The sequence below is a fragment of the Mauremys mutica genome, chromosome 2, assembly GCF_020497125.1.
Source record: "Mauremys mutica isolate MM-2020 ecotype Southern chromosome 2, ASM2049712v1, whole genome shotgun sequence".
NCBI classification, from domain to species: domain Eukaryota; kingdom Metazoa; phylum Chordata; order Testudines; family Geoemydidae; genus Mauremys; species Mauremys mutica.
Genome location: NC_059073.1, coordinates 41,510,943 through 41,534,191, shown reverse-complemented (window position 1 = coordinate 41,534,191; position 23,249 = coordinate 41,510,943). Strand labels below are relative to the sequence as shown.

Genomic DNA, 23,249 nt, shown 5'->3' with positions numbered 1-23,249 from the left:
CATGTGTGGGAATCTCCCGTACATCCTCTACAGTGAAGACCCAATACAAAGAATTAATTTAGCTTCTGTGCAACGACCATGTCTTCCTTAAATTCTCCTTTAGCACCTTGATTGTCCCTTGGCTCCACTAATTTTTTAGCCAGGTCCCTGCTGCTGATGTACTTTAAAAAAAATTGCTGTTAGTTTTTGTGTTTGTTTCTAGTTGATCTTCAGATTCTTTTTTGGTCTGCCTAATTGTATTTTTTACACTTAACTTGCCAGAGTTTAGTATCAGAGGGGTAGCCGTGTTAGTCTGGTTCTGTAGAAGCAGCAAAGAATCCTGTGGCACCTTATAGACTAACAGACGTTTTGCAGCATGAGCTTTCGTGGGTGAATACCCACTTCTTCGGATGCAAGTGGTGGAAATTTCCTGGGGCAGGTATATATAAGCAAGCAAGAAGCAAGCTAGAGATAACAAGGTTAGATCAATCAGGGTGGATGAGGCCCTGTTCTAGCAGTTGAGGTGTGAAAACCAAGGGAGGAGAAACTGGTTCTGTAATTGGCAAGCCATTCACAGTCTTTGTTTAGTCCTGAGCTGATGGTGTCAAATTTGCAGATGAACTGGAGCTCAGCAGTTTCTCTTTGAAGTCTGGTCCTAAAGTTTTTTTGCTGTAGGATGGCCACCTTAAGATCTGCTATTGTGTGGCCAGGGAGGTTGAAGTGTTCTCCTACAGGTTTTTGTATATTGCCATTCCTAATGTCTGATTTGTGTCCATTTATCCTTTTCCTTAGAGACTGTCCAGTTTGGCCGATGTACATAGCAGAGGGGCATTGCTGGCATATGATGGCATATATTACATTGGTGGAAGTGCAGGTGAATGAACCGGTGATGTTGTGGCTGATCTGGTTTGGTCCTGTGATGGTGTTGCTGGTGTAGATATGTGGGCAGAGTTGGCATCGAGGTTTGTTGCATGGATTGGTTCCTGAGCTAGAGTTACTATGGTGCGGTGTGCAGTTGCTGGTGAGAATATGCTTCAGGTTGGCAGGTTGTCTGTGGGCGAGAACTGGTCTGCCACCCAAGGCCTGTGAAAGTGTGGGATTATTGTCCAGGATGGGTTGTAGATTCCTGATGATGCGTTGTAGGGGTTTTAGCTGGGGACTGTATGTGATGGCCAGTGGAGTCCTGTTGGTTTCTTTCTTGGGTTTGTCTTCCAGTAGGAGGCTTCTGGGTACACGTCTGGCTCTGTTGATCTGTTTCCTTATTTCCTTGTGTGGGTACTGTAATCTTGAGAATGCTTGGTGGAGATTTTCTAGGTGTTGGTCTCTGTCTGCGGGGTTAGAGCAGATACGGTTGTACCTCAGTGCTTGGCTGTAGACAATGGATCTTGTGGTGTGTCCGGGATGGAAGCTGGAGGCATGAAGGTAGGCATAGCGGTCGGTAGGTTTTCGGTATAGGGTGGTGTTGATGTGACCATCACTTATTTGCACCGTGGTGTCTAGGAAGTGGACCTCCCGTGTAGATTGGTCCAGGCTGAGGTTGATGGAGGGGTGGAAGCTGTTGAAATCGTGGTGGAATTTTTCCAGAGTCTCCTTCCCATGGGTCCAGATGATGAAGATGTCATCGATGTAGCGTAGGTAGAGAAGGGGCGTGAGTGGACGGGAGCTGAGGAAGCGTTGTTCCAGGTCGGCCATAAAAATATTGGCATATTGTGGGGCCATACGGGTGCCCATAGCGGTGCCACTGATCTGGAGATATATATTGTCAGCAAATTTGAAATAGTTGTGTGTGAGGATAAAGCCACAGAGCTCAGCAACCAGGTGTGCTGTGGCATCATCAGGGATACTGTTCCTGACAGCTTGTATTCCATCAGTATGTGGGATGTTTGTGTAGAGAGCCTCTACATCCATGGTGGCCAGGATGGTGTTTTCTGGAAGGTCACCAATGCATTGTAGTTTCCTCAGGAAATCAGTGGTGTCACGGAGATAGCTGGGAGTGCTGGTAGCATAGGGTCTGAGTAGAGAGTCTACATATCCAGACAGTCCTTCAGTGAGAGTTCCAATGCCCGAGATGATAGGGCGTCCAGGATTTCCGGGTTTGTGGATCTTGGGTAGTAGATAGAATAACCCTGGTCGGGGCTCTAAGGGTATGTTGATTAGTTCTGGTGTTAGTGTAGGGAGTGTCCTGAGTAGATGGTGCAGTTTCTCAGTGTATTCCTCAGTGGGATCTGAGGGAAGTAGCCTGTAAAATTTAGTATTGGAGAGTTGTCTGGCAGCCTCCTTTTGGTAGTCAGACCTGTTCATGATGACAACAGCACCTCCTTTATCAGCCTCTTTGATTATAATGTCAGGATGGTTTCTGAGGCTGTGGATGGCATTGCGTTCTGCACAACTTAGGTTGTGAGGCAAGTGATGTTGTTTTTCCACAATTTCTGCCTGTGCACGTCGGCGGAAGCATTCAATGTATAGGTCCAGACTGTCATTTCGACCCTCAGGAGGAGTCCATGTGGAGTTCTTCTTCTTGTGCTGTTGGTGGGAGGGTAACTTTGTATCCGTGCGCTGTTCAGTGTTGTCCTGAAAGAATTCTTTTGAGTCGGAGACGGCGAAAGTAGGCTTCCAGATCACCGCAGAACTGTATCATATTGGTGGGGGTGGCAGGGCAGAAAGAGAGTCCCCGAGATAGGACAGACTGTTCTTCTGGGCTGAGTGTGTGGTTGGATAGATTGACGATATTGCTGGGTGGGTTAGGGGTACCACGGTTGTGGCCCCATGTGGCAGGTAGGAGTTTAGACAGCTTACAGTCCTTTTTCCTTTTTCTCTTTTCTTCAAAGAGAAACTGCTGAGCTCCAGTTCATCTGCAAATTTGACACCATCAGCTCAGGACTAAACAAAGACTGTGAATGGCTTGCCAATTACAGAACCAGTTTCTCCTCCGTTAGTTTTCACACCTCAACTGCTAGAACAGGGCCTCATCCACCCTGATTGATCTAACCTCGTTATCTCTAGCTTGCTTCTTGCTTGCTTATATATACCTGCCCCAGGAAATTTCCACCACTTGCATCCGAAGAAGTGGGTATTCACCCACGAAAGCTCATGCTGCAAAACGTCTGTTAGTCTATAAGGTGCCACAGGATTCTTTGCTGCTTGCCAGAGTTTGTGCTCCTTTCTGTTTCCCTCAGTAAGATTTTGCTTCCGGTTTTTAAAGGTGGTCTTTTTGGAAATGAAGCTTATAAACTGCAATATTTTAAAACAGAGAATGAGGTAAGGTGATTATTTTTGTTGTTAGTGCTGAGTAACTTATGGCATATCTACACTGACCCACAGTTTGGACTACAGGAGTTTGAATAGCAGTGTGCACCAAAATGCTGTGCTGTTATTTCCCTGTATGGATGCTGCAGGCGCAAACTAAATGGTTCCTAGTTCACATTATTTTAGCTCTCTTCAAACAGGATTACAGTACTGTGAGTAAAAACCTGGTATTTCATACCTGCACATCCAGGGAGTAGAGTTACAGTGCAACACTTTGGTGTGCACTGCTATTCACACTCCTGTAGTGCAAACTGCAGAAGCAGTATAGACATGCCCTTAGAGTTGCTTAGGAAATGTAGCTATTTGTATGCCCAACTTTTTAATAAACTTTCCATGTTTGTGTCCCTAAACCACATTACTTGCTCATTTGTCCTGGTTTCTCTTCCATTTTCCCTGTTTCTCCACTGCGTTTTAATCACCATACCATCTCATTATACATAGTGAGATATATGGATAAATGTTGGTGAATATTTATTTTCTTTAACTTGATGGAAAGAGGCACATTGAGAAGCCATCCAAAGAAAATTACATCAGCTCCCAATGAGAAACCACGTATGTAATTTAAGAATAGATTTCTAACAATGACTTGGCATTATTTAGGGTTGCACATCCTGATGAAATACAAAAGTTGAGTATATTTCTTTGCAGGTGCTTTTCTTTCAGTTGTACAACATAAAAGTCTGCAGTTGGTCATTGGATAAAACAGAACTTGATAATTTAAAATCATCAAAGGATTTTTTTTTTTTAGTGAAAGTTTGAGTAAGTAAATGTGTTGAACCAAAGTCGTGGAAAGTTTGTTTTGGAGCCAAGACTGGTACTGGTTTAGCCCTGGTCCTTTTTGCTCATGATAGACCCTTGCATGAAGATATTGTTCATTGGAGTTGCTGTAAACTATTAGCATTTCAGTGAAAAAGACTTTCAGTCTTAACTAAAAATAGTTTTTATTATTTAGTTGTGGGGTTTTATATGCAGCCTTGAAGTCTTTTTTGGCAGCTAGGCTGTGGAGGCGGTACTCACTTTTCACATGTTACTTGTATTAATAGTTGCTAAAATCATGAAGCGGCATAAACAATTATTTTTAATTGGTTGTTAATGATGAATTCTAGTGGGAATAATGAGGCATCTGTAGTAAAACCAAATTAATTAAAGAGCAATGTTACAGTGAATGACAACCCAATAAGTGTACAATGATTATTTGTAATGTTCAGTAGATACTCCATGTGCTTTAAAATATTTTGAAAAATAAGCCTGTTTCCTGCAATTATTTGAAGTAATATTTTCTCTAAAGAGTATAATTTCCACTGAATTTTTTATTGTTTGATAGAATAGAAATCTAATCGTGAGGTTAACTTATATTCTTGTTCCTTGTGCAGGACACAGAGAGCTTTTGTAACATGTAACTTAGCAATAATATACAATAGGTATGGGAGGGAGAGAGACTATTAATTGACTCGTTATTTATCACACAATGAGTGAGTGAGACTGATAGAATGATCATGCTCATTTCCTGCTAACATCAGTAAGAGAGTTCCTAAAGTTTTCACAAGAATTTCTATAAAATGTTTCCATTTTGGAACATTTATCTACAAATTTAGTCTATCAGTTTTGATTTCTGTAGTTTCATGACCAAATAAAAATATTGTTTTAAATTTAGTCAACAGTGAACTGTGCATTGTTCAGAAAGTAGTAGGAAATCAGTCAAATATTACCACTTATGTTTTAAGATGTTTTTAACAAACTTTAAATGTGAAATTCTGTCTCCCTTGCAACATACAAATAAGCAGAGCTTGTGTGGTACACCAGCAGAAAAGTTAGATAGATAAAATGCTATTACTCAACTTGGAAGTAGGAGTCAAGCACCTGTGCAGCTTGGCCACGGCAGCCCTCATTGTTGACCTCATCCCACCCCTCTACATGAGACTTCTGGCCAGTGGATCTCTTCAGTTTGTGGGTCTCATTAGGGTGACCAGATGTCCCAATTTTTGGGTATTTTTCTTATATAGGCTCCTATTACCCTTCACCCCCTGTCCCGACTTTTCACACTTGCTGTCTGGTCACCCTAGATCTCATATATGTGTACCCCCCTCTTGTCCCTCACAAAAGCCCCCAAAACAAAACAGATAAATACACACTAGCCTTTTTACAGCAGGAATATATTTGCAGGGCTGGGACTTAGAGGGGACAGAGGCCACACTGCTTAGAGGTATCCTTACAAAGTTCCCCCATTGGGCAGTTTCTGTCACCTATAGCAAGTAGTGGGATTGGCTAGGGCTGGCTATCAAGGGCTCAGCAGGGAAGATGTGAATCTTTTAATTGTAACACTATGAAGCATAAGGGGCTGTAGATATCCCTGGCACATCTTCTCCACTCTCCTACACAGCAGCACCTCTGCTGCAGGCCACTCCACAGCCAGGATGATTTTCCCCTGATTCAGTACGTATTTTACAGTTCTCTCTACTGAACAACCTTCCCTTTTATGCAGTATAGAATTTTAAAAATAGTATAAACTGCTTAAACAATTCTTGTGCCATCACTTACTTTAGTAAATTAATATTTTCCTTTTTAAATAGCTGAGATCTGGTGATCCACTCACCTTTCAATGTAAAAATGTTAGTAAAATCTTAAATACAATATGGTTCACTTAATTTTTTTTTAATTAGAAGGCAAAACAGTTCTTTCGCCCTTAGTTTATCATTAGTATATGTTATAGCCCTTGACATAATAGAAATCAAAATAGGAGGTGATTCCATTTCAAGAATTTGTAATAATTCTTTCTCTTTAACACATGAATGTGTTCAGTATTGGCACAAGAACATGTTGCTACCAAAACTGAAATAAGATCCTTAAAACAGAAAGGATGTTGCCATGGAAAAGTGAAGTAACACTCAGTACAGCTGCGATACATTAATGAATAGGATATTTTTTTAAAAGATCATTTGTGTTTGGTGTGGCTTGGAGGGTCCCAACCAGATGGTTTCCATGAACAGGATCTGACCCCCAGCTTGAGGACTTCTTACTGGCAGATTACTTCATTTTCTTTCCCTTGGATTGTCAGATCCTTACATTAATGCAAGATTTACTGCTACAGATTTATATTCAGTTACATAGATCAGTCACATTTTACGTTAAAGTCACAATTTTAGAAATACCATTTAACAGTTATTTAAAAAGGTAAAAAAGATTTATATGGTAGCTTTAATATATGCAATTGATGTAACTTTAATTTTAAAATATTTTGATTACATATAATTTAAAGCACTTTCCATATCAATAAAATGATACATAACATATATTATTATTATTTAATCCAACATATAGTGCATCAATATTGGGTGTATTCTTCCCTCTCTTTACTGGAACTTGCTGTAAGCCAAATCTCCTGGGTGGGATTGGGCAGAGGAGAGTGGGGGTGAGAGAGACAGATTGTGCTTTCAGATGCATGTGAAAATCCCACTGAAACTTGCTGGAATTTCGTGAGGGCAAAATTTGGCCCAATGAGAAATGTAACACGTTCCTTAAGAAGCCACTGTTGAATGCTCTAACAGGCATTTCCACATATAAACTGATAATTTCCTGTGACAGGTAGTAATTGCCTGATTTGTACAGGAAAATGTGTGTTTTTAGAGGTTCATCCTTTGTGTTCTCCTTTGAAAATCTTAAACTGTATATTCCTCTGATTTAAGACCTCCTATATGATGCATTCATTTATTTATGCATGCTTTTTCATAAGAACGGCTGTACTGGGTCAGACCAAAGGTCCATCTAGCCCAGTATCCTGTCTCCCGACATGCCAGGTGCCCCAGAGGGAATGAACCTAACAGGTAATGATCAAGTGATCTCTCTCCTGCCATCCATCTCCACCCTCTGACAAACAGAGTCTAGGGACACCATTTCTTACCCATCATGGCTAATAGCCATTAATGGACTTAACCTTCATGAATTTATCCAGTTCTCTTTTAAACGCTGTTATAGTTCTAGCCTTCACAACCTCCTCAGGTAAGGAGTTCCACAAGTTGACTGTGCGCTGTGTGAAGAAGAACTTCCTTTTATTTGTTTTAAACCTGCTGTCTATTAATTTCATTTGGTGACCCCTAGTTCTTATATTATGGGAATAAGTAAATAACTTTTCCTTATCTACTTTCTCCACATCACTCATGATTTTATATACCTCTATCATATCCCACCTTAGTCTCCTCTTTTCCAAGCTGAAAAGTCCTAGCCTCTTTAATCTCTCCTCATATGGGACCCTCTCCAAACCCCTAATCATTTTAGATGCCCTTCTCTGAACCTTTTCTAGTGCCGATATATCTTTTTTGAGATGAGGAGACCACATCTGTATATAGTATTCAAGATGTGGGCGTACCATGGATTTATATAAGGGCAATAATATATTCTCTGTCTTATTCTCTATCCCCTTTTTAATGATTCCTAACATCCTGTTTGCATTTTTGACCGCCTCTGCACACTGCGTGGACATCTTCAGAGAACTATCCACGATGACTCCAAGATATTTTCCTGATTTGTTGTAGCTAAATTAGCCCCCATCATATTGTATGTACAGTTGGGGTTATTTTTTCCAATGTGCATTACTTTACATTTATCCACATTAAATTTCATTTGCCATTTTGTTGCCCAATCACTTAGTTTTGTGAGATTTTTTTGAAGTTCTTCACAGTCTGCTTTGGTCTTAACTATCTTGAGCAGTTCAGTATTATCTGCAGACTTTGCCACCTCACTTTTTACCCCTTTCTCCAGATCATTTTTTCACTTAAATTGGCTTGAATTTATATAGAAATATATTATTACACATTTTGGACCAGATTCTACCACCCATTAGTCCATGAGCAGTCCCATTGAAATCAATGCACCAACTCACATTAACTCAAGGTACTACTGAACATGAAGGGTCTTCTAATCGAGGCCTAAGTGAGTGATAGCTCCTTCTAAATAATATAAGGAGTGCTACAGTTGTGATTACACTTCAATGTTCTTAATATGGTAAAATCAAATTAAACAGAGGAAAATGACCTGAGCAAATTGTATTCAATGCAATTTTGCAGATAAAGTGTAAAAAATCTTAGCATTTCCTGGTTCTGTATACTTGTAAAGTGAACTTTGTTAAACATCTATTGTAGACCCTTGCAGTGAGTAAAGTGATACAACATTGTATCTCTGAGTTTGTAGAATTTGTGGGTTATTATAACCACATGTCTTGTATATTCTGGCAACATTTGATGTTAATCATCATAGAGATATATATTGGGTGATTTGTTATAAATTGCTTACTCGGTAAGTGCATTGATAAAAGAAAAGCTACTCTGACCATAACTGCATTGCCTTTGTCATCTATTTATCACTGCCCAACAGTGGTCTTAACTTCAACTTATTGCTAATAGACCAGAAAATACTCTTATATGTCACCATAAAAATCTTTGAACATTGACAGAATGATTAATTTTTACAGAGTTTTTGAAAATCAAAATGTGTTACATTTGTAACAATACACAATTGCTTCTTGTCTGGTATAAATAAAGTACATTCTAAACCTTGGATCAATAAATTACTTATCAAAGATGTAATTAACTTCATTTTATAGCTCAAATAACTCTAAAACTAGAAACAGACACAAACTTCATGTAATGTATTTATTTTTGCAAAATTCTACTTATATTTTTTGACAGTGAATTCTTGTCACTTTATCTCTGTTCACCAGGCTGGCAAATTATTTATGGTATTGAGGGATTCCAATCCTGTTACACATCATTATTGCTCTTGTGGGGGAATGTTAGCCTTTAGGGGAGGTTATCGTACACTAGGTCTTCATTATCATTTGTAAGATATAGTTCCTTTAATTATATAAATTTATAGTATCTTGAAGCATTTATTGGACACTGCTACATGAGTTAGAAAGCAGCAAACAAAAGTACTTTATCATGTCTTCAAATAACATCTTGCATCCAAAATATTGTGGAGAAACGGATTGAATCATAGTTTGTATTTGCTTAACAAAGCATTCAAGTGTGTAGGCTGTTATGGTTATTTGATATCCAGGTGCAGAATATTACTTGCAAGAGCCAAGTAAGACTAACAGTCTTTAGCATACATTACCTTTGAATTAAGAAGTCATGATGAGTTCAATCCTTGGTTTGGGCTTACTTAGCCTTGCTAGAAGTCTCTAAGGATATGGCAGAATTATCAAAATCGTTTCATAGCAGTCTAAGTAACTGTGCACTCATGGAAACAGAAGTTTCATATGAAATCACATGTTCTTGTTCTAATCTGAAAAGTGACAAAAGGAGACAAACCTGTTAGTTTCTAAACTTTATTAACGTTTTTCATTAAGAGATATATCTTGGTACTAATGAACATGTCGATATTTGGCTGAGGCTTTTATTTATGTTTGACTGATTGAGCTTGACCTTTTTATGCACTTTAGTCACTGTTAACTACAAAATAAGGGAAGAATTCTCACTGAAATAAATCTTTTTTACAAAGTAACAGCATATAAAATGCTAGTCAGCTCTAGAGCCTTAGCTAGTGATAACAAAAGCTAATGAACTGCAAAAGGAGGAGGATTTTGTCACCTTTTCTGCCGGCACAGTTTCTAACTCCATTATGTTTCCTGAAAACAGCTGTGGAAAGGCAAATGTATGTTCAGCTTATGTGGCTACACCCTTTTGATCAAATGTATAGACCAAAATGGCACCTTTTCAGGTGTTATTTTCTATATATGTAATTTATGAAAGTGTAAGCATCTGCCATTTTCTGTTGTCCTTTCTTTTAATTCTGTTTAAGAATTTAGACAGGTTTTTAATCAACTGTGATATCGGTGATTCTGTGATATAGTCTTTGATTCTGTATTATGAATGAATAAATATGTTGGGAGAATGTTGAGATCTATTTCTGAGAATCCTGTCTTGGATTTGTTTTTGTTTTTGTTTTTCCAGCTTGAAGTGCAGTCCTGTTGCGTGTTCGTTCCAAATGACAGCCTGCCTTCCCCAAGTACAATCGTGTCTGGTGACATTCCTGGAACTGTCCGAAGTTGGTACCATGGGCAGGCTCGTATGCCTGGTACGCTAGTTCTTTGCTTGCCCCAGATAAAGATTATGAGTGCTGGACACAAATATATGGAACCACTGCAAGAAATCCCCTTTGTTATGCTAAGATCCATTCTTGAAGAAGGTACAGTATGAGAAATTTGGAAATTTCCTGTTGTTATTTCAATGTATAATTCTGTTGTATGATCATTGTTTTATATTGCCAACATTTTTATATAAACCAGTCTTCTTACTAAAAGATTTCATATCCAAAATATGTGAGCGAAGTGCCACAGACAAATTTGTATTCTTTAACCATGATCCATGAACTGTACAACTATAGCAAAAATTTAAACTTTCTGGAAGTTTCCATGTGCATTTAATTCATTACTCTAATCTTGAAACTATAAATTTTTTTAGAGCGGTTTTGCTGTTTTTGTGTATTTGCATTAAAGTGAGCAGAAAAAAACTTGTTAAAAGGTTTTCATAGGAGAATTTTGTACATAATATTTTTCTCTTTTTTGCACACAAAGCTTACTAATGAAACTTACCAAAAAATTATAAAGCACAGATTATGAAAAATGGAGTAAGAAGTATTTTCAAGTACTACATTTTCTCCTGAGTGTCTGCCAATTTTTGTGATTTTACAACTACATTTTCCTATATTTTTTATTGATTTTCCCCTCCCCTTTTGTTCTGTAACAACCCCAGTCTCTCTTCCTCCACATGCACAACAGCAGAAACAGATTTTAGTGAATTTTTTAAACAATGAAACTCTCTGTAATGGTACTATAAGTGCTGTCAAATGCACAAAGTAAACAAGAATAGAGAAATAAATGTTTCCTCTAATTTCTTTCAGGTAAAATAATCTTGTTATAGTAACAAGAAAAGGTAAATATGTTTAAACAGAAATGTGATTTTTTTAAGTTGGTAGTGCCCTTTAAACCTTTTATGAAAGTAGACCATACTTACATTTTCTCAGACTCAGAAAAGAAGGAGCAGTCCGAGAAAGAGAGCTGAATCCCCTTGGTTGGGATAAACCCTACTATAAGGGATTTATTTGTGTGTGGCTTTGTGCTCTGGGAATAATGCCAAACAGAAGTTCTCACAATCTTGATATTTTTGATTCTCTAATGGAGCTGTTACTTTCTCCCATGCCAAAACTTCCCCTTAAACAGACTAATAAAAAATATTTTCAAAGCTTTTAAGTCACCTTCTTTATTTTCTCCATGCAGAGGTAAGTACTTTTTATAGACTTTTATTAGGGAGAGTCTAAATGACTATCTATATTTGAACAGGACTCCAGTGATGACATATCATTCTTAAAACATGTTACCTTCTCTGTGAAATCATATGCATGTAACCTTACTCTTTGTGAAAGCTATTTTGGAACTGTTCATTCTTTCGTAAAGAAGATCCAAGCAAATGTCCAATTTCTTACAAGATTATGTAGTTACTCTGACTCCTATCTGCTCATTCACATGTTTTTCTTACTTCTTTAAAAGCAAAAACAGCACAGTCATCCTGTCATCTAGGAATACTGCAACTTTGTCAGGAAGGCTTATTGACCTCCAAATGTCAATATACAACAGAAATAACTCCCACACTCAAATCTTTGTTTCCAGAGCTCTGACAAGAGGAGTCCTCTGAGATAACTGTAAGCTGTAGGAATACTTTTGGTAATCACATTCAAAAGAGCATATTAAGCATGGCACTATAATTCAGAATTACTGTAACTTGGATAATATTACCAAGTAGCATGTGAAAAGGAGATGGATTTACCCAGGCCATGTTTGTAATCATAGGTTCATCTTTGAGTGCTGGTCCCTGTGTGTATTACACATGTGGACACGCATGTACCTAAGACCGGAAAATCTTTCAAGTAGTGTTCATTGGTCCATGCCTGCACCTTCCTCATGCTCCGCACTGAGGGCATAAGGGGAGGTGTGGACAGACCACCTCTCCAGTTCCTTCTGACCACTGCATGGTTTGAGTTTGAATCCTGTATCCAAAGTTATCTTCACACTGCCTTTCTTATCTGTAAATATAACTGTATATAGTTCTTAGTGTTTTACGTAGTCTCTTTATAGTTAGTGTAGATTAATTCTTCCCTGCCCCGGGGACCCTCTGCATTTCTGCACTAGGGAGAAGGTCTATGCCCAGAGTTCTAGGGTTTAAGAACTGTGTCTCCTGTCCTTGATCCTTCTCAGTCAGCAATGACCACCAACATTGCTTTTATTGACATAGGGAGGCTCATATCTTCTTCAAGTACAGAATCTGCTGCTCCTTCCCTTCCCAGACCTGCAAGGGTTGAGAGCTTCAAGTGAGGAAGTACCTCTTGGAGAAAGCTATAAGTCTCCAGTTGGATTTCAGGCCAGGGAGATCCCCACTGAACATCAGATTGAGCTTCTGAGCACAAGCTCTGGAGCAGGCCATAGTTAATAAAGCCAAAGTCTTGTTGTCTCAGTGTTCTCATGAGAGTAAGGAACACTCTCGCAGACACAGGAACAGATCCCCTTCCAGATCTTCTCCCAAGATAAAAGATCCCTCTCCATATCCTTCCAAATTGTGAGAGTCCTCACACTCAGGTCCTAAAGACTTAGGCCCACGTTAGCATTCCAACCACGAGGGTAAAGCACACAGAAGCAAGGATCCAACAGTACCAACTCTGGTACTAGCTAGTAAGCTGAAAAATTGGCATTTGCCAGCACTGACTGAGGGCTCCAGGCAGGACTCTTCTTTGACGCACCCATCATCCCATAAGGACCCACTCACCGTTAAGCCTATGATGTACCAGATCCAACTATACCGACTACCATGACCCCTCACATTGTGGGACAGACTGAGACTTATACCTCCTCTTGTCCTCCTGTGCTCACAATCTCATTTGCTTTTGGGTCATTCTGCCTGAGGGATATTTCCACACCAGAAGAGGAATCCACTTTGAGAAGAAAGAGCTGCTACTCTGCTCTGTCCATGAGCTGGAGTCTCCATCCACTGGCACCAACGGTACCACTGATGAAACTAAATCTGACCTGCTCATGGGCTGAATCCAAAATCTGAGCTGAATCATCTAGACAGGGTTTCTAGACTGCCTTGAATCCATCCTCTGACCAGACAAGACTACCTTCTCAGGAACTGCTGGTACCCAGTGCATAGGGATCTCCCCAACCAGCCTCTTGAACCATCATGTTGGCCCTCTTGGGTTCCTTGAGATCCCTATGCACAGCACCCTGGATCTGTGCAAGAGTCTGATTGGCCCTCTTCCCCTAGGCAACAACAACCAGCTCTGCCAGAGTATATGGAGGAGGAGGACATCAAGCCAAATCCACCGGTACCAGCAGTACCGACAGGAGTATAACTCTCTTCGCCTGATGAGTTAATCACCCCATCTTTGCCATCCCTGCATGATGACCACAAGCAATACCAAGAACTACTGCAGAGGATGGCAACTGAACTTCAGATTCCACTTAAGGAAGTTCATGTTGCAGTATATGCTCTTTGATATACTGCAGCCCACTGGACCCAATTGGGTAGCTCTCCCAGTGAATGAGGACCATGGAACCATCCAGGGTGGTATGCAACACAGCTGCATGAAGCACTCCTACCACCAAATAAACTGAGAAGGTGATATTTTGTCCCTGCAAAAGGGGCAGAATTTTTGTTCATCCATGGAAAGATCCAGGCAACAACACCCCAAGACCACCTCTGCAGACAAGGGCTTTGCTGGATTGGACATGAGTGTGCAGCATCTTGCACGTCTCAGCATAGGATTCTAAGAACCACAAACAATGATTGCTCAAATTAAAGAACCTTTAAAATGTGTCTTCTGTATTTGCACTGTAGATCAGAACTTACTGAGTCTCTTTATATTACTATCTCTACCTCTGTCCTCTCCATCATAAAGTCTTGTCATCCCAGCTGCAATAAACAATTCTTACGTAAAGCTAAAAATAATCTGTGCACATAGTTGATAAATTGGACCAATCTGTGGCCAAACTCTTTACCATTCCAAACACAGCAATTTAATGTTCTCAGAACTGTCACAACTGAAAGTGCATCAAAACCTGAAAATCTGGATAAAAGCAGAAATGCCTGGCTATATGGCCTTAAAACACTTAACTCCCTATGATTTAAACTTGGAAGAGAATACAGTATGTCTATTTAATATTTGAAGTGACTGGAATTAAATATAGCGTTCCATGGAACAACTATTCAAAGTCTCTAATTGTAAACGACTTGTTTGTTGTTTAATATCTTTTACTCCTTGACAAGAGAAAAGCCTAAGTATTTATAAAGTGCTTTCCTGGATTGTTGTTTCTGAAGGATTCTATCTCTCTACTGTAACTTTGTATAAATAATAAGAAATATAAATGCTACTTTTCAACACTGGAAAGCCTTTATTCAAAAACAAACATGGTGGTGGAGTGAAGAAGTACAAATTATAAAAAATAAAGTTTAAACTCTGGCAAAGGAGTAGGAGCAAATGAAACCTGAAGGAATAGAAGGATGTGAAGAAAATGTCCAGGAATAGTTGCAAAAGCAGAAGTCTTCAAGCAACTTTACACAAGACTTAGAACAAAGGAAGGGGGAAAAGAAGTGTATAGGCTAGCAAAATCATAGGTCAGAATTACCAGAGATATAAAGGAAGTGAGGTTCATCAACAATGAAATTGGTATGGTGTCGACTGGTGATATCATATAAAGGATCGATGGAAAAGGTACCCAAGAGAACAATGCAATTTCAAAATGATGAACTTTGGTGTAGTAGAGCCCCTCATACCTGATGAAGTGGCAAACACTGTAAAAGCGATGAAAAATAATAAGGCCTTAGGCCCAGATAGATCCCTATTGAGACATTGAAAAAGCTTGGAATAGAAGGCATCCATTTGCCGACATTTCTGTTCAATTTAATCATGAGATGGGAAAGGATACCAAATGAGTGGAGGAAAAGTATCTTGGTGCTGATATACAAGGGAAAAAGTGACAATGGCAACTGCACAAATTAGAGAAGTATTAAGCTGATTAATCATACGATGAAACTGTGTGAGAGAGTCATCGAAAAAAGATTAAGTGAAGTGAATATTAGCACAAATCAGTATGATTTCATGCCAGGAAGGTCGATAATTTTTGCACTTAGGGAGCTAGTGGAAAAATATATAGAGAAAAGGAAAAATATTCACATGGCATTCATGGATCTCAAAAAAGGACTTTGGTTGAGTTCCAAGAGAATTCATCTGGTGGTGTATGAGGGAGAAAATGGTACCAGAACTTTCTGTGTGGCTTGTTCAAGCCTGTATGTAGGTACAACATCAACAATCAGAACTTATGGTGGTGAAACAGATGTATTATCGGTAAAGATGGGAGTGCATCAGGAATCAGCACAAAGCCATTTCTTGTTTATTCTCATCCTGGATACCCTCAAGAGGAACATACAGAAGGAAGCATGCTATTTGCAGATAATATCATTCTATGCAGTGAGGGAAAAGATAGTCTTAAAAGAGAATCTTGATAAATGGAGAGATGTGGTATATGATATATAATTTCAGTAATGTGCACACTGAAGAATTATCTTTGAAACTAGATGAGCAAACAATACCAAAAATGCAAAGTTTCAATATCTGGGTTCCAAAATCTGGAGAAATAGAGGATAAAATTAGAGGTAGGATAATAAATACCTGGCTCTGATGGAGAAAGAGAAGTGGAAAGTACCAGTAAGAATAAAAAGAAAAGTCTATAAAATGGTGTCCATCCAGTTTTAATGGGTGGCGCTGGGTGTTGGGCAACAAAGAAAGAACATGAGCGAATGATCTCTTCCACGGAAATGTAAATGTTGAGATGGATGAGTGGTGTAAGCAAGAAAGATTACCTGAGGAATGTGTATATTAGAGACATGCTCAAAATAAAACCCATACATAAAAGAGTAAGAGAGTACAGGCTCAGATATTTGTTCATGTAAAATGAAGTCCTGACAACTACATGGGTAAGAGAATCCAACAGATCAGGATTGAAGGCCAACCCAAGAAGTAATGGTGGGATGTCCTAAAGGAAAACATGTTAGTATGTGGTATATGGATATATATGGCATTGAACATAGCAATTTCGAGGGAGAAGACTCAGAGCAGACCTCATTTGATGAGATTAATGCAAGGAAGAAGACTTTCTATCTGAGAACTGAGTGCACTTTAAATCATTAATAACTCATAAGTCCTCATAGCACCTCTGTGAGGGTAAGTATTATCCCTTTCTTACAGATGGGGAAACAGGAAGAATGTTTGAGAGACTTGTTGAAAATAACATAGAATGACTTTAGTAAAACTTGGAATAGAAACCAGATCGCCTGAATTCCAGTGCTGTAATCACAAGATTATTCTTCCTTTCCACTTACTTTTAATAAAAAAATAATTACACATCTGCTACAGGTTACAGGTAACTGCCATTACTGCAACAAGATCCTTTAAAAAAGGGAAACTAACAAATGCGAGGGCAAATGTATAACAAAAAAAATTAGTATTTTTACAATTTGATCAATATGTTACACAATGAGTAGGGGTAGATAAAAGGCATAGTTAACTCTATTGCTAGCCAAAGAAACCAAAACTAGAACATCAGCAGCATGTTACAATGAACAGATAAACTCTAGAGAAGACCCTTTTTTATGATATTTAGTGTAAACAGCTTTTATCACACACACGAGAGAATTCTTGCCAGGGAGCCAGCATATAACGGATCAATGATTAATATTAAGGAGGGTACCCTGATGCCAAGGAGAAATTCTTTCCCTATCCTGAAAGTGGCATTTATAAACACAAGAAGTTGTTAAACCAGTTGAGTATAACTGTTACCATCTTTTGCATTAATTTTCAAGTCCACTAATAGTTCAAGTAACTGACTTATAAATCGTCTGTAAGAAGAAAAAGTAAGGATTTGTCAGCCTCAAGTTTGTGAGTAAAAGGGATTTTTAGCAACATTCTTGCCATATTGAGGAGCTGCATTGTTCATCTCATATTCTGGCTCAAAAAAGATCTAGGGTGAAATACTGGCCTCATTGAAGGGCTATGACTCATATGAAGGGTCAGTTGGAAGGTTGTAGAGATTTCTTCTGCTCCTACTATTGTAAACAGTGGTGCCTGGCTTCCCTTCAGATGTACTAGTAAGTGGGTTTTGAAACAAATGTCTTTTGACAATTTCTTTTGAAGGGTAGACACTTTAAATAGTTTCTGAAGCTTTGTACGTTCACCCAACAATGAATATAGGCCACCAAAGTAAAAAAAAAAAATTAAAGCAAAATTAAAGCACTAAAAACAACTACAGAAAAAAAATTCTCTAACACTTGGACAGTTTAAAGTAGATATGGTATGCGTGGTGGAATAATGTTATAAATATTATTTTTGGGTGATCTCTAACTAGTCACTGAAAAATATTCAATATTGAATTACTATGGTGATCACTGAGAAAAGAAAAATCATGTATTTTAATTAATAAATAAGCCATTAGAATCTACTTCAAGTTTTTGAACAGTTTTCCATCCTAAACAATCAATATTTTGTATTTCTTGGATTAATTAATTTTTTGGAGAATTTTAAATACGTAATCGGCAGTCTTTCCAAAATATTTTAAAGCAAGTCTAGCTGAATTTTATTTTGTACATAATTTGGAACCTTTCTTCAGTTTGTAAATAACTTTAGAATCAGTTCAAAGTTTTCAGTTCTTGTATGTTCTCATGCAGTGCTTTATGGCTATACTAGTGACTATAAATGAGTTATTGCTGGTGTCACCTCTGTAATCACTAGTTAAACTCTTGCCAAAGTAGTATGGAGAAGACTTCTGGCTTCAACTTTATTCTAACTTCATATATTTTTGTAAAGTATAATTTAAGTAGTTAACCATCAGTTAACTCAACACTTAATTTCTGGTATCACTTAGCTGTATTGTTGAAGCCCTACTTGAACCTCAGGACTGCAGATTATTCCCAAGCAGCAAATCCCCAATGTAACTCTTCATTAATTAGTGAGTTGGACACACCAGTTAAGGTGCTTTATAACTGTGCATTGGAAAGGCCAAGTCCCATGTATTTAATTGCCATTACCTGCTATCATATGCTCACTTTCCCAAGCCTCACTTTGGGACATGAGACTAAGTTGTGTCTCTTCTTACCTTGTCTTTATTTGTCACCTGCTCAAAGTTGTGACAAATAGTCTCATCACCAGCCCAGCCCTCTGGATTTGTTATAGGAAAGAGAACTTCACCTCATGTGTCTCCTGCAAACTGAATAAGCCCTATTCAAATATAAGGATGTCACAGAGCTGGTTGAGCTTTCACTTGTTGGACACTCACCAGGCTGCTTTGCTTAGATCCCAGCACTGGATGTATGTTCTTCTGAACTCCCATGAGCTCCAGGTACTGTCTCTTTTTTTGGCCTCTAGGCTCACTCTAGGCATGGACTCTCTATCTAGGATCCCATGGTCCAGCTTTCCTAGTCCCCAAGACCAATGCCGAACTCCCTGAGACTCCCCAATAGCATACATGCACCATCCCCAGAACTCCACCCTCCAGGGTCCTCTGGTTTATAGTTTAATCCATGCAAAGTAGGCCACTGGTCCAGTATTGAATCCAGCAGTCCTGCTTTTCTAGGATTTCACCCCCATTCGGTACTCAGACAAAACTGAATGTGGTTTTGTCCAGCATTGAATGGAGGTTGCCATTTTGAGAAGCATACTGCTCTGTCCCCACCAGCATGACCTTGCATGCAACATGATGCCAGTGGGGGCTGCGTGATGACCTTTTCAAAATTGCACCCAGATTTGTCAGGAAATTGCACATGTGCATCCAAGTTCACCCTGGTAGGAGAGGGGTTATGCTGGCAAGAGCAGGCGCATACTGTTTCTGAATGTCCAGTATTCTGGGAATATATGAGTGGCCACCCTAATGCAAAATAAAAAACACTTGTACACCATTCCCTGCCTGAGTTTTTCTCACCACTCGTGAGTGTTCTTTGGGGTTTGGTCAGTGTCCTTTAGGGTCCAAGGTCTCCTTTTCTGGATTTCAATCCTCCAACTCACAATCTTAAATTTGTAAAATGTAATCCTCCATCATGACTCCTACTCACAGTAGTAGTTGTATAAAAAATTTCATCGACTGTAGGATGTCTGTGTGTGTGTCTAAAGTCTGATTTTGCTACTTATAAACTGAAGTCACTGGTTCTGCTTACAGAGCTGGATATTTTTCAAAGCGAGTAAGGTGACTGGTATCTTAATTAAGGAAACTTCTTTGATACAAGGCAATACAAGACATTTACAGCAGACATATGCTCACTTAGTTTTAATGTATTTTTAAAAACACAGTGCTGAAAAATCAAGTAAATCAACAAGATACTGTCCTTTAACATTGTTCTGCTAGATTTATTTGCAGTGTGAAATAAAAATTCAAATCAGATTTCTGTTTTTTATCTCCGGGCACCGTATCAAAGGGTATTTTATTAGGATTTGGGACCTGGTCCAAGTGCCCATTGAAGAAGTCCATTAACTTCTGTGTGTTTTGGATCAGGCCCATTCATTCTGAATTTCATTATGTTGAGAAAAATCATTACTTAACATTTAGAGGCATGTAATTATAAAACTATTTTTTCTCTTTAATCACCAGGTGATGCCTTCCCCTGGACAATCAGTCTGCATCATTTCAGTGTGTATACTCTTCTTGGACAACAAATGACACTTAATTTAGTGGAACCCATGGGCTGTACTTCTACTCTAGCTGTCACTTCACAAAAACTACTTGCCTCAGGGCCAGAATCCAGACACTCGTTTGTTGTTTGCCTCCATGTCGACCTTGAGTCACTTGAAATAAAATGCTCGAACCCCCAGGTTAGTATATTTAATTGATTTATTAAAGGAAATTAAAAATAACTTGAATTAAGTACAATTGTTCTCCATTTTGTTGAGGAGGTTCTCTTTTATTAAATATCTTATTTTTTATTTTTTTTAAACTGGGCCATCAAGATCAGGGTACTTAGATTAGATTTGCTTTGAAGCTCTCTCAAGTTTTGTAATTTAAACTCTTTTCAAAATGTAATAGCTACAGCATAAATGCATCTTTTGGCTGATGGAATGAAATCAGTTGCAGATGTACTGAAGCACTGCTCAACTGTCGTGAAAAAAATTGTTGAAATGGTCTAATGTAATTTTTGATCAAATTCTCACACAGTCTCTCATTCAGCATGGAATGTTTTCAAACAAGCTATGATATCTTTTATTAAAGGGGAAAACTGAAAGGGAATTGTTTAAAAGAATGCAGATTGTCACCATAAATTTATTCTTTAAAAGGTAGGTATGTTACATGCACTACTGAAAACTGCATTTTAATTGAGTTAGATCCAAATTACTCTACAGTGGCCTGAAGTCACTCCAAATAGGAGAGATTTTCTGTGCAAATTTTCGATGCACTGAACTGTGTCTTTAATAATGTTTTTGTGTCAGTACATCTTAATTGTAGTTCTGATGAAGCTGGCATCTCTTGTTATTGATGTTTATAATTCAGGCGCCATCTGGGTGCTTGATACTGTACAAGACACTGCATTCATACAATTTCTTCTTCAAAGAGCTAGCTATCAATGAGACAAGACAGAGAAAAGAGACACAATGGGGTAGCCCAGTGAAAATGATACTTGAATTTTTCAACTATTACTGCTTAATAAAATGAAATAAAAGTATGTCGTAAGAATGGCTATACTGGGTCAAACCAATGGTCCATCTAGCCTGGTGTCCTGACTTCTGCCAGCCCCAGAAGCTTCAAAGGGAATGAACAGAACAGGGCAATCATCAAGTGATCCATCCCTTGTTGTTCATTCCCAGCCTCTGGCAGTCAGAGGTTTAGGCACATCCAAAGCATGGGGTTTCATCCCTGACCGTCTTGGCCAGTAGCCATTGATGGATCTATCCTCCATGAACTTATCTAATTCTTTTTTGAACCCAGTTATACTTTTGGCCTTCACAACATTCCTTGGCAATGTATGGTGTGAAGAAGTACTTCCATTTGTATGTTTTAAACCTGCTGCATATCAGTTTCATGGGTGACCCCTGGTTCTTGTGTTATGTGAAGGGGTAAATCACACTTTCTTATTCACTTTCTCCATGCCATTCATGATTTTATAGACCTCTTTCATATCCCCACTTAGTCATCTGTTTTCTAATCTGAACAGTCCCAGTCTTGTTAACCTCTCCTCATACGGAAGCTGGGCAGGTGGTTGGTAGTATATTCTTACTGCTATACTCTTATTATTCAAGCATGGAATTTCTGTCCATAGAGAATCTATGATACAGCTGGATTCACAGAATCACAGATTATCAGGGTTGGAAGGGACCTCAGGAGATCATCTAGTCCAACCCCCTGCTCAAAGCAGGACCAATCCCCAGACAGATTTTCACCCCAGTTCCCTAAATGCCCCCCTCAAGGGCTGAACTCACAACCCTGGGTTTAGCAGGCCAATGCTCAAACCACTGAGCTATCCCTCCCCCCAGATTTTACTATATTTGACTCTATGCTTTCTTTCATATACAGTGCTGCTCCTCCACCTGCAAAACTTACTCTTTCATTCCTATATACACCTCTACCCCACTATAATGTGACCCGATATAACACAGGCATATAGCGTGGTAGCAGTGGGGCTCCGGCGGTACTTTAAAGGGTCCGGGGCTCCGGCTGCTGCGGCCCCTTAAATCACTGCCAGAGCCCTGCTGCCGCTACCCCGGGGCTGGGCAGCAGGTCTCAGCGGTTGATTTAAAGGGCCCATGCTCCCCGCAGTGGCCAGAGCCCGGAGCTGTTTAAATCACCGCCGGAGCCCTGCCGCTGCTACCCCGGGGCTGTGGCAGCAGGGCTCGCTGGTGATTTAAAGGGTCTGGGGCTCCCCGTGGCTGGAGCCCCGGGCCCTTTAAATCATCGCTGCAGCCCTGCCACTGCTACCTCGATATAATGGCGTTTCACATATAATGCGGTAGGGATTTTTGGCTCCCCATGACCACGTTATATCAGGGTAGAGGTGTAATTACCATGTCCCATTGATTGCCATCATTCCACCAAGTTTCTGTGTTGCCTGTTGTATCAATATCCTTATTTGATACCAGGCACTGAAGTTCACCCATCTTAGTATTTAGACTTCTTTCATTTGTATACAAGCACTTATTAAATTTGTCAATATTTACTTGTCTGCCTTCATGTGATGTAATTGAATGGGACTCTTTTTCATTGCACTGTTTCTCTACCATAGAGGTCTTGGACATCAATCTCTTACCTAGCAGCTTAAATTTGGTCTCCAGGGCCTCTCTTCTACCTTTCCCTATGTCCTTGGTGCCTATCTGTACCACAAACACCGGCTCCTATCCAGCACTGCACATGTCTGTTTAGATGTCTTGAGAGATCCGCAATCTTTGCACCTGGCTGGCAATTCATCATGCAATTCTCCCAATCATCCGAACCAGCTATCTGTATTTCTAGTAATCAAATCCCCCATTACTATTACCATTCTCTTCCTAATAACCGGGATTCCTTCCCTCAGAGTGGTATCCTCAGTGTGAGAAGATACCATGACATCATCTGGAAGGAGGGTCCCAACTATGGGATTGTTTCCCTCCACTCCAGTTTGATGTTCTCCTTCCCTGAAACTTTCATCCTCCTTGACAGCACAGAGGCTGTCAGACTGGAGGTGGGGCCACTTTACTGTGTCCCCAAAAGTCTCATCTATGTACCACTTTGTATCCCTTGGCTTCTCCAGTTCAGCCTCTCTGGTCTCAAGAGCCCATACTCGGCCTTTGAGGGCCATGAGTTGCTTGCGCCTAATGCACGCATAAGCCACCTACCCACAAGGCAAGTAATCTTACATGCTGCATTCAGTTCAATAAACTGTATAGCCCCCTCTCTGCTACTGGACTTCTAC

At 39.4% G+C, this 23,249-nt stretch overlaps 1 protein-coding gene across 1 annotated transcript in view; it reads left to right on the top strand.

The window, feature by feature from the left end:
• Nucleotides 1-23,249, top strand: part of VPS13B (vacuolar protein sorting 13 homolog B) — a 902,514-nt gene that overhangs the window by 511,794 nt on the left and 367,471 nt on the right. Inside the window, exons 23-24 of the mRNA XM_045002958.1 lie at nucleotides 10,233-10,467; nucleotides 19,964-20,184. Coding sequence (XP_044858893.1) covers nucleotides 10,233-10,467; nucleotides 19,964-20,184 — 456 coding nt within the window. The remainder of the gene's footprint in view (nucleotides 1-10,232; nucleotides 10,468-19,963; nucleotides 20,185-23,249) is intronic.